Source organism: Salvelinus namaycush, chromosome 2, assembly GCF_016432855.1.
Source record: "Salvelinus namaycush isolate Seneca chromosome 2, SaNama_1.0, whole genome shotgun sequence".
NCBI lineage: Eukaryota > Metazoa > Chordata > Actinopteri > Salmoniformes > Salmonidae > Salvelinus > Salvelinus namaycush.
Window position 1 is genome coordinate 10,658,528 of NC_052308.1, and position 13,120 is coordinate 10,671,647.

Genomic DNA, 13,120 nt, shown 5'->3' on the forward strand with positions numbered 1-13,120 from the left:
TTCTACAAGTAGCCTAACATGTGGAGTTGATCATCATAATCAAAATGCTAAAGCAGCAATACTATTTTACTTATGCATCAAAATACTGAAATGTATTCGACTAACGTTAGAGCATACACTTCTTTCGAGATTTTTTCTTTAAAAAAAAGAAGAGCCAGAAATAGGCAGAGGTAAACTTGATTTTCTATAATTTGACATTTTTCTTTACATTAACATTATCCTTAAATCTGATACAGACCTAGCGATATGGCACTTCTGATTCAACAGGTCTCTCTCTATTCTGGAGAGACCACTTCTATTTTTCATAGATGTTTAACAGAGCTTCCTAAAGAGGCTTCACATTATCCTCTCTTTCTTAAACCTTCTGTTCAGTGAGCTCTGGAAATGACAGGGAATTTGACCGCCTGCTTAGAGCTCTTGTGGTGTTGGTGTTCTGGCAGAGGGATTGTCATTATAGTCCTTGCATCCATCTCCATCTATGAATTCCAGAGTGGATACATTTCCTTTTATAACACCACACCAAGTGGTGGGGCTACTTTTGGGATGAAAAACAGTCAGGGTTGTGACTCCAACAGTCATGAGAACACAGAAGACTAGCATCAGCGATGTAACCTATCATCAAATATTTGTTTGAGTTCTTTAGAACGCATTAGTCTCTTTGGTTTATGATGAAAATACTTGAATACTATGATTTGCTATAGTAGCTTATAGTGCAAACCACCTACCATGCAACCACCTTATCGTGGAAATGCTTTATTCAGGAGTTACTGATTTTGTGTTGTCTGTTTCTCTGCTCAAGATGACAGGTCATTTTAAGGCAAGCGGGAAACCAGAGTGAGTTGCCATGGCGGCAGGAGTGGCTGCATGGCTTCCCTTCGCCCGGGCAGCAGCTATTGGCTGGATGCCTGTGGCCAACTGCCCCATGCCTATCGCTCCTAGAGACCAAACAAAGAGACATGATGAGCTGATCATCCTGAATGTGAGTGGACGACGCTTCCAGACCTGGAGGACCACACTGGACCGCTACCCAGACACCCTGCTGGGCAGCTCAGAGAAACAGTTTTTTTACGATGAGGAGACCAAAGAGTATTTTTTCGACCGGGACCCAGACTCCTTCCGTAGCATTCTCAACTTCTATCGGACGGGCAAGCTGCACTATCCACGCTATGAGTGCATCTCAGCCTACGACGAAGAGCTAACCTTCTTTGGCATCATCCCGGAGATCATCGGTGACTGCTGCTATGAAGAGTACAAAGATCGGAAGCGGGAGAATGCTGAACGTCTCCAGGACGACCAGGATGACAACAAGGACTGCAAGCTGCCCAACATGACATACAGAGAGACCATGTGGAGGGCCTTTGAGAACCCTCACACCTCCACCATGGCCCTGGTGTTCTACTACGTCACCGGCTTCTTCATTGCCATCTCAGTCCTCACCAACGTGATAGAGACTGTTCCGTGCGGTGCCACGCCTTCCCAGAAGGACATGCCATGTGGCGAGCGCTACACCGTAGCCTTCTTCTGCATGGACACGGCCTGCGTCCTCATCTTCACCATAGAGTACCTCATGAGACTGTTTGCCGCGCCCAGCCGCTATCAATTCATGCGCAGCGTGATGAGCATCATCGACGTGGTGGCCATCTTTCCCTACTACATCGGCCTGGTGATGACAGACAACGAGGATGTGAGCGGAGCCTTCGTCACGCTCCGTGTGTTCCGTGTGTTCCGCATCTTCAAGTTCTCCCGCCACTCGCAGGGCCTCAGGATCCTGGGGTACACGCTGAAGAGCTGCGCCTCCGAGCTGGGCTTCCTCCTCTTCTCCCTCACTATGGCCATCATCATCTTCGCCACCGTCATGTTTTACGCAGAGAAGGGGTCGTCGTCGACCAAGTTCACCAGCATCCCAGCCTCCTTCTGGTACACCATTGTCACAATGACCACGTTGGGGTATGTCCTCCTTCTGTCTATCTCTCTTTCTTACCCTTTCTCATCTCTATCTCTCGCTTCTCTCTCCCTCTCTTTCTCTCCACAGTTTTAGTTCTCTCTCCCTCCACTTGTGTGGTCCATAAAATGTGTGTCTTCTCCATTGGAATAATGCCCCCAAGAGAATTTAAGATGGTGCCCAAATAATATCTTCAAATCAGGAGCTCTCCAAAAACCTTACTTGGCATCCTAAAAAGTAAAAAAGTAAATCCTCCAAAGTTGAATCCAAACAACAACTATGTTCCAAAAGTGCTTTAATTAGTTATACAACTATAATTAACGCACCTTAAACGGTTGATTACTAGATTTGACCTGATGCTAAAATGCTTGCCTGTGTTTTACAAAAAAAATGTAATACCTCAGGCTATTGTTTTGATGTATTTTTGTAATGGGTGTCCTGGATACTGTATGTGTTCTGCTGTTATGGAATATGGATAAAAGCCAACAGCACTGTGCTAAATTTGAAGTTGAAGCATGAAACGTCTTCAATAGACTAGTGGGTGAATGAGGTATGAGGCTGCTGCTAGTGTGATTGATGGATGGATACCACCACTACATTCACCTACTGTACCAGGCCTACCAGTATAAACACTCATGACATAAAGTGTTTACCTTACTGCAGGCTGGCTGAATACAGACATACAGTAGCTGCTGGGACTGTGTGTGTGTGTGTGTGTGTGTGTGTGTGTGTGTGTGTGTGTGTGTGTGTGTGTGTGTGTGTGTGTGTGTGTGTGTGTGTGTGTGTGTGTGTGTGTGTGTGTGTGTGTGTGTGTGTGTGTGTGTGTGTGTGTGTGTGTGTGTGCGTGCGTGTGTATATAGGTACTTATGAAGATTTCTATTTTCCTCTTTCTATACTTTGTCTCTTTCTGCCGACTTCTCATTGGGCTCTGTCCATCTCCACATCGTGTTAGTCATTGGGCTCTGTCCATCTCCACATCGTGTTAGTCATTGGGCTCTGTCCATCTCCACATCGTGTTAGTCATTGGGCTCTGTCCATCTCCACATCGTGTTAGTCATTGGGCTCTGTCCATCTCCACATCGTGTTAGTCATTGGGCTCTGTCCATCTCCACATCGTGTTAATCATTGGGCTCTGTCCATCTCCACATCGTGTTAGTCATTGGCCTCTGTCCATCTCCACATCGTGTTAGTCATTGGGCTCTGTCCATCTCCACATCGTGTTAGTCATTTGGGCTCTGTCCATCTCCACATCGTGTTAGTCATTGGGCTCTGTTCATCTCCACATCGTGTTAGTCATTGGGCTCTGTCCATCTCCACATTGTGTTAGTCATTGGGCTCTGTCCATCTCCACATCGTGTTAGTCATTGGGCTCTGTCCATCTCCACATTGTGTTAGTCATTGGGCTCTGTCCATCTCCACATCGTGTTAGTCATTGGGCTCTGTCCATCTCCACATCGTGTTAGTCATTGGGCTCTGTCCATCTCCACATTGTGTTAGTCATTGGGCTCTGTCCATCTCCACATCGTGTTAGTCATTGGGCTCTGTCCATCTCCACATCGTGTTAGTCATTGGGCTCTGTCCATCTCCACATCATGTTAGTCATTGGGCTCTGTCCATCTCCACATTGTGTTAATCATTGGGCTCTGTCTATCTCCACATTGTGTTAGTCATTGGGCTCTGTCCATCTCCACATTGTGTTAGTCATTGACAATGACCTCTAATGTCTTACTGGTAGACTGGTGCTGTTCTGATTCTTCACTGGTCAGCTAGTAAAGTGACCTTGACGCTTATTTCGCCAAGCAGCTAGGAAGTCTCTCCAGAAAATAGTGCCAGTAGAGACATTTATTTTGCAGAAGCAGCCGCTACTCTTCCTGGGGACAAAACAAAACAAAACATGACAAGTAATAAAACACTGAAACACTGATAGACAAGGACAGTCACACACATTTGAAATACATTGATATACAAGCAATACAACAACAAAAACAATGTGTGTTAGAGTGTGTCTGTGTGTGCGTGTTTGTGTGTGTGTGTTTGTCCGCCATTCCATTAGGTTTTTTTAAAGGTAATTTTGCTGTTTATTTGAGTAGTTGGAGATGGGAGTTCCATGCGATCATGGCTCTGTATAAAACTCTGCGACACCGTGAACTCGTTTTGGATGTCTTGTGTGGTATGTATGGGGTATGTCTGGGGTATGTATGGGGTATGTCTGGGGTATGTCTGGGGTATGTATGGGGTATGTCTGGGGTATGTATGGGGTATGTATGGGGTATGTATGGGGTATGAATGGGGTATGTATGGGGTATGAATCGGGTATGTATGGGGTATGTATTGGGTATGTATGGGGTATGTCTGGGGTATGTCTGGGGTATGTCTGGGGTATGTATGGGGTATGTCTGGGGTATGTCTGGGTGTCTGAGCTGAATGTTATTTGATTATGTAGACAATCTGGAATTTTCATCACAGTAATATTTCTCATAAAAACTAGAAGAGAAGCAGTTGATCTCTCGCCAACCCTCAACCAGGAAAGACTGGCATGTTGTTGACGTTAGTTCTGTATGTGCGGTTAAGGGAAAGGCGTGCTGCTCTGTTTTGAGCCAGCTGCAGCTTTTCCAGGTCTTTCTTTGCTGCACTTGACCATATTACCAGACAGAAATCAAGATGGGACCAGAGCCTGAACAACTAGTCTGAACAACTAGTACAGTTGATTTCTGTGTCAGAAACACAGAACATCTTGTTATAACAGACACCCAGTTCAGGCTTGTTTCTGTTTAGTTTTCTACAAACTCACCTGCTGCTTCAACTTGGATTGACATGGTTGTTGACCTTGAGATTTCACACTCTAATAACAGAGTGTCCTTCATTTCTAGCGCTTAGTTTAGCTTTGGGTTAAGGTTAAACTTTTTATCAAAATCTTGAAAAGCTAAATAACTGGAATACATGGGTATTTGGGTTGGCATTTCCAACATGTCTGCCTAATAAATCAATTTGTTCTATAATATAATAATATGAATAACCCCAATCTTCTATCATTTACTGTAAGTGTGGATAAAGCTTCTCATTATTACAGAATGGGATCACAACAGAAACTCAGTAGTCAGTCAGCCATCTTGTTTCCGACACAGCGTTTCTAAAGCCTGTCACTTTGCTCACCTGCTGAAGGGGCATATGCTCAGGTGATGAGGTCACCCATTTCCCATCTGTCTCTTTATGTAAGAACTATGGATGCAAACCAAGCAAACGTCTCTGCTCCAAACACATTTTACCAGCAAATCTTCCCATTTAGGTGTTCAGATTAAGGCTTTTGTGGACATAGAGATAGTGTTATCTTTTTTATTTTATTTCCCTTATGTTTTAGTAGGTGTTTTGTTGGATGGGACCTTACAATATAAATACATATACAGAGAATGCATGCTGTTATTCTCTTTGCAAGCTAAAATTAGGGCCTAAAAAACTCTATAATGGAGTACTAAACCTCATCGGCATACCATCAGCTGTGATTATGCAGTATATGTGTGGTAAATATTCCTCCCCATCCCAACTCCATTATCAATACCAGAAATACCTTTACCTGTGTGACGCTATTAATGAATGGCCCCGATTGTCTATTAAAGAAGCAATTTGGGTGTGTACTTGTGTGTACGAGAGAGAGAGAGAGAGAGAGAGAGAGACAGAGAGAGAGAGAGAGAGAGAGAGAGAGAGAGAGATGAGGGATGAGGGCTCTGTTCTACAGGGTGTGAACGGAACCATACATCACTGAGTAGGAAAGGTCCCAGTCTGGTTAATAATGCATTGTGTTTTATCATAGAATATAGTAGCTGTAACATCTCTTCAAAAACGTACAGTATATATGTCACTAATAACCTCTCTGACACCATTATTGGAAGATGTAGTGGGGGATTTACTTCACTATGTGAATACCATATTTACAAACCAGACTGCCTATAATCCTAGGTGATTCATTTGTTACAAGACTGTTCAATCTCTTCTCTCAGTCTGGCCCTCCATTTTACTCTGTTCAGTTTCCGAGACTGTGAAGAAGTTAGAATACATCTTTAACCTTCCTCACTCTTAACCCCCTCCAAGGGCAGACCCTCCCCCCTCCATCCCAGACCCTCCACATTCAGCAATAAACCTGTCACTTCTGTGGTCAGCCACCTACATCTATGCAACCCTTTTATTTGCAACCACTTTTGAACCTGTCTCCTCTCTTTGGCCGACTGCCCCCCTCCTCCATTCCTGTCAGAGAGCAGAAAGTGCAGCCTGGGTAATTGGGTGTACAGGGGGCTGGCGGTGGGGGAATCACACCTTGGCCACAGAGGAACAGGACTGTTCAATTAAACTCAGGTGACTGATTATCACACTGTGGCTACAGAGGAACAGGACTGTTCAATTAAACTCAGGTGACTGATTATCACACTGTGGCTACAGAGGAACAGGACTGTTCAATTAAACTCAGGTGACTGATAATCACACCGTGCCTACAGAGGAACAGGGCTGTTCAATTAAACTCAGGTGGCTGATAATCACACCGTGGCTACAGAGGAACAGGACTGTTCAATTAAACTCAGGTGACTGATAATCACACCGTGCCTACAGAGGAACAGGGCTGTTCAATTAAACTCAGGTGACTGATAATCACACTGTGGCTACAGAGGAACAGGACTGTTCAATTAAACTCAGGTGACTGATAATCACACTGTGGCTACAGAGGAACAGGACTGTTCAATTAAACTCAGGTGACTGATAATCACACTGTGGCTACAGAGGAACAGGACTGTTCAATTAAACTCAGGTGACTGATAATCACACCTTGGCTACAGAGGAACAGGACTGTTCAATTAAACTCAGGTGACTGATAATCACACTGTGGCTACAGAGGAACAGGACTGTTCAATTAAACTCAGGTGACTGATAATCACACCGTGGCTACAGAGGAACAGGACTGTTCAATTAAACTCAGGTGACTGATAATCACACCGTGGCTACAGAGGAACAGGACTGTTCAATTAAACTCAGGTGACTGATAATCACACCGTGGCTACAGAGGAACAGGACTGTTCAATTAAACTCAGGTGACTGATAATCACACCGTGGCTACAGAGGAACAGGACTGTTCAATTAAACTCAGGTGACTGATAATCACACCGTGGCTACAGAGGAACAGGACTGTTCAATTAAACTCAGGTGACTGATAATCACACCGTGGCTACAGAGGAACAGAACTGTTCAATTAAACTCAGGTGACTGATAATCACACCGTGGCTACAGAGGAACAGGACTGTTCAATTAAACTCAGGTGACTGATAATCACACCGTGGCTACAGAGGAACAGGACTGTTCAATTAAACTCAGGTGACTGATAATCACACCGTGGCTACAGAGGAACAGGACTGTTCAATTAAACTCAGGTGACTGATAATCACACCGTGGCTACAGAGGAACAGGACTGTTCAATTAAACTCAGGTGACTGATAATCACACCGTGGCTACAGAGGAACAGGACTGTTCAATTAAACTCAGGTGACTGATAATCACACCGTGGCTACAGAGGAACAGGACTGTTCAATTAAACTCAGGTGACTGATAATCACACCGTGGCTACAGAGGAACAGGGCTGTTCAATTAAACTCAGGTGGCTGATAATCACACCGTGGCTACAGAGGAACAGGACTGTTCAATTAAACGCAGGTGACTGATAATCACACCTTGGTTACAGAGGAACAGGACTGTTCAATTAAACTCAGGTGACTGATAATCACACCGTGGCTACAGAGGAACAGGACTGTTCAATTAAACTCAGGTGACTGATAATCACACCGTGGCTACAGAGGAACAGGACTGTTCAATTAAACTCAGGTGACTGATAATCACACCTTGGCTACAGAGGAACAGGACTGTTCAATTAAACTCAGGTGGCTGATAATCACACTGTGGCTACAGAGGAACAGGACTGTTCAATTAAACTCAGGTGACTGATAATCACACTGTGGCTACAGAGGAACAGGACTGTTCAATTAAACTCAGGTGACTGATAATCACACCGTGGCTACAGAGGAACAGGACTGTTCAATTAAACTCAGGTGGCTGATAATCACACCGTGGCTACAGAGGAACAGGACTGTTCAATTAAACTCAGGTGACTGATAATCACACCGTGGCTACAGAGGAACAGGACTGTTCAATTAAACTCAGGTGACTGATAATCACACCGTGGCTACAGAGGAACAGGACTGTTCAATTAAACTCAGGTGGCTGATAATCACACCGTGGCTACAGAGGAACAGGACTGTTCAATTAAACTCAGGTGACTGATAATCACACCTTGGCTACAGAGGAACAGGACTGTTCAATTAAACTCAGGTGACTGATAATCACACCGTGGCTACAGAGGAACAGGACTGTTCAATTAAACTCAGGTGACTGATAATCACACCTTGGCTACAGAGGAACAGGACTGTTCAATTAAACTCAGGTGACTGATAATCACACCTTGGCTACAGAGGAACAGGACTGTTCAATTAAACTCAGGTGGCTGATAATCACACCTTGGCTACAGAGGAACAGGACTGTTCAATTAAACTCAGGTGACTGATAATCACACCTTGGCTACAGAGGAACAGGACTGTTCAATTAAACTCAGGTGACTGATAATCACACCGTGGCTACAGAGGAACAGGACTGTTCAATTAAACTCAGGTGGCTGATAATCACACCGTGGCTACAGAGGAACAGGGCTGTTCAATTAAACTCAGGTGGCTGATAATCACACCGTGGCTACAGAGGAACAGGACTGTTCAATTAAACTCAGGTGACTGATAATCACACCGTGGCTACAGAGGAACAGGACTGTTCAATTAAACTCAGGTGACTGATAATCACACCGTGGCTACAGAGGAACAGGACTGTTCAATTAAACTCAGGTGACTGATAATCACACCGTGGCTACAGAGGAACAGGACTGTTCAATTAAACTCAGGTGACTGATAATCACACCTTGGCTACAGAGGAACAGGACTGTTCAATTCAACTCAGGTGATTGATAATCACACTGTGGCTACAGGGGAACAGGACTGTTCAATTAAACTCAGGTGACTGATAATCACACTGTGGCTACAGGGGAACAGGACTGTTCAATTAAACTCAGGTGATTGATAATCACACTGTGGCTACAGAGGAACAGGACTGTTCAATTAAACTCAGGTGATTGATAATCACACTGTGGCTACAGAGGAACAGGACTGTTCAATTAAACTCAGGTGACTGATAATCACACTGTGGCTACAGGGGAACAGGACTGTTCAATTAAACTCAGGTGATTGATAATCACACTGTGGCTACAGAGGAACAGGACTGTTCAATTAAACTCAGGTGACTGATAATCACACCTTGGCTACAGAGGAACAGGACTGTTCAATTAAACTCAGGTGACTGATAATCACACCTTGGCTACAGAGGAACAGGACTGTTCAATTAAACTCAGGTGATTGATAATCACACCGTGGCTACAGAGGAACAGGACTGTTCAATTAAACTCAGGTGACTGATAATCACACCGTGGCTACAGAGGAACAGGACTGTTCAATTAAACTCAGGTGACTGATAATCACACCGTGGCTACAGAGGAACAGGGCTGTTCAATTAAACTCAGGTGGCTTATAATCACACCGTGGCTACAGAGGAACAGGACTGTTCAATTAAACTCAGGTGACTGATAATCACACCTTGGCTACAGAGGAACAGGACTGTTCAATTAAACTCAGGTGACTGATAATCACACCTTGGCTACAGAGGAACAGGACTGTTCAATTAAACTCAGGTGACTGATAATCACACCTTGGCTACAGAGGAACAGGACTGTTCAATTAAACTCAGGTGACTGATAATCACACCGTGGCTACAGAGGAACAGGACTGTTCAATTAAACTCAGGTGACTGATAATCACACCGTGGCTACAGAGGAACAGGGCTGTTCAATTAAACTCAGGTGGCTGATAATCACACCGTGGCTACAGAGGAACAGGGCTGTTCAATTAAACTCAGGTGGCTGATAATCACACCGTGGCTACAGAGGAACAGGACTGTTCAATTAAACTCAGGTGACTGATAATCACACCTTGGCTACAGAGGAACAGGACTGTTCAATTAAACTCAGGTGACTGATAATCACACCTTGGCTACAGAGGAACAGGACTGTTCAATTAAACTCAGGTGGCTGATAATCACACCTTGGCCACAGGGGAACAGGACTGTTCAATTAAACTCAGGTGACTGATAATCACACCGTGGCTACAGAGGAACAGGACTGTTCAATTAAACTCAGGTGACTGATAATCACACCGTGGCTACAGAGGAACAGGACTGTTCAATTAAACTCAGGTGGCTGATAATCACACCGTGGCTACAGAGGAACAGGACTGTTCAATTAAACTCAGGTGGCTGATAAAAGGATCTCCATTGAATCACAACAGGAGCCTCTCCCAGCTACTTCACCTGCTGGATAGATAGATACCCAGCGTTTGGCAGCCAGCAGCAGCAGTGGGACTGGACCCAAAAGATTGATGGGGATGGAGGAAGCCATTTCTATATCCCCTCTCTCCCATCCCCAAGTGGTTCCTAGGGGGGAAGGTGGCTATTTTAGGCCCATCAACAGTGTGATATCTGTTTAAAAATGCAATATGCTGATGGACCCACTAGTGTAGTAGGGAGCAGTCATTTTACCTGAGCTACTACAAGGCTCAGCCAGGCCAGGCACAAGAGCTTCACTGGGTTGTGTCATTGACTCCCCAAAATATTAACCCAAAAATTGAGTTCTATATTAATGATGATGTGAACTGTAGTATGACTCCAGTGTTAAAATTAGTCTGATTCTCCCAGTTGCAAAGTCCTGAACCAACGTATTATGTGGCAGAGCAGCAGAAGTGAGAGGAATATTGTTATGCATGTAGGTCATGTTCCCGTCTGCCTTAATCACTGGCTATATATAAGCTGCTTCAGAGAGACATTTAGCCCTCTCTCCTGTGTTAGGACCATCATTCTAAGACATTTAAAGATTGGACTGGATGGTGCTGGATGCCAGAGAGAGAGAGAGAGAGAGAGGACGAGAGAGAGGTAAAGGTAGAGAGAGAAAGAGAGAGAGAGGTAAAGGGATTGAAAGAGAGAGAGAGAGTGGACCACTTACAGCATGTGCCGTGTGAACATCGCAGAGGCCCCGAATTGTTATTGTGAGGCCCCTAACCAAGGAGGGGTCTAAAAGAGGCCAAACACACACAAACATACTTTCTTACCTCTGTGTTTTCCAAAACAAGTCTCAGTAACACTAAGTGTATCTTTCACTCCAGTCTCCTTTTCACCTCATTTGTGACCCACCGCCTCGATTCGATCTTATGTAGCAACATTTGAAATTGTTTTCTTTTTTTAAACTTTGGATAAAAATAGCAACTCAGAGCTACAAAATGCTAGATCATACACTGCCGTTGAGGAACAATGGGAAAGTAATTCTGCTTTGAAAGTTGATCAACTTGTAACCCCACTTTTGAGAAAATGGCCCTTGAATATTTTGGTACTCCTACTGGAGAGCTCTTCTTGTCTACACCATCCTTGGCCAACAGTATATTCTAATCTGACTTTGAAAGTGTGCAGAAAAAATAATTATGTGAAAGAAATGTTATAACCACCCTGCAGCCACATCTATCTAAGTGGATGGGTCACTATTGTTTAAACATGTACACATGTTCATGAAATACAATAGATGGCCATAATCACCCCCAGACACACCTGGCTAACTTGATGGGTCATGTAATCATTCTCTTGCGAAGTGGAGTCTTTTGTTTAGGCATGTAGCTAGCTATCAGGCTAACCATAATCCCAACCCATAGCTGCAGTACATGCGGATTGTCGTAGCTATCCACTATGTATGAAATGCTGGAGTATGAATCTGCAGGTAACATACCAACTAGGTTCAATGTTAGCTAGCTAGCTAACATTAGGCTATAACTAGCCATGCAATTGGCTTTCTAAGATACAAATAATATTACTACACCGATCATACACGTAACATTAGCTAGCGCGCCAGCCAGCTAACATTCACTAGCTAGCTAACAGTACATTTGAACTTGCAATGAAAACAACTTTGTAACAAAATTTGAAACGTATAATATCTGAAAATGTAGCTAGACTCTTACCCGTATACATGAATGAACGCTTCACGGCAGAGTGTCTTTTCCGTTTGGTTTGTAGCTAGCTACAGCTTTTTTGGCCTGTTGTTGTGTCAAGTCACTCTCGTTCACACTGACCGTGTGCAGAAAGTAGTCCATCACAACTTTTTCCCACTGATCTCTGTTGATAGTGCCTGCCAAATTCTTGTCAGCAATGTTGTTGAGAGCAGTAGCAACACTTTTGCAGATCTCCATGGTTAACGTTATATCTTTCAAAAAATCTGTGATAGCAAGGATTATCTACTGTACACATACATATACGGAAGCGTGACACCTGGCAGACCAATCCGAACTCATCTTTCAGCATTTCCAGCCCATCCATTATCTCAGCCAATCATGGCTAGGTTCCTCACTCAAGGTTCCTCACTTTTTCCGTGGCTAAACCAACTAGGCTCCAAAAAATATTTGGATATATATTTTGTTAAACGTTAAAATGGCTCTCCTGTGAAGTATCGATGTGCGACAAGCGTCGAGCTACTTGAAATGGGTAACATTTATCACCCGATTTATTTAACAAAAAAAACTGATTTTGTAAAACAATAAAAATAATTACCCTTTAATAAAATGTACTGTCTTTATACGTGGGATATCGCAGGAAAAGTTACAAAATCACTGGAGGACGTCTTTAAAGAGTGTCTTCTTCCACCAGAGACGAGTGGCTTGCTGCATCTGTCAGGCTCCCCGACTGTGTTCTATGTCGCTCATGAACAAATTTAAAATGCAAATTAGGTTACTTTACTTTTTTTTTTATACCATTGATCCCCATGGCACTGTGCCACTGAGCTGAGTGAACGTGACAGACATTAGCCAGGGGTGGGGAAAGAAAACCAATAACCTCATGGTTAGTTATGATGAAAGCCAATATGGCTTCCTTTCTCTAAGACTCGATCAGTCTCCCACTTTTCACTGTCAGTCTTTCTGAGAACTTTACCAGCATGTCACAGAACAAGCCATCTACTAC

General features: G+C 43.8%; 1 protein-coding gene across 1 annotated transcript in view; it reads left to right on the forward strand.

Annotated features, from left to right (window-relative positions):
- Positions 1-844: 844 nt before the first annotated feature.
- LOC120020360 (potassium voltage-gated channel subfamily D member 3) overlaps positions 845-13,120 on the forward strand; it is a 103,203-nt gene continuing 90,927 nt past the window's right edge. The window contains exon 1 of the mRNA XM_038963960.1: positions 845-1,947. Within this exon, the coding sequence (XP_038819888.1) occupies positions 845-1,947 (1,103 nt within the window). The remainder of the gene's footprint in view (positions 1,948-13,120) is intronic.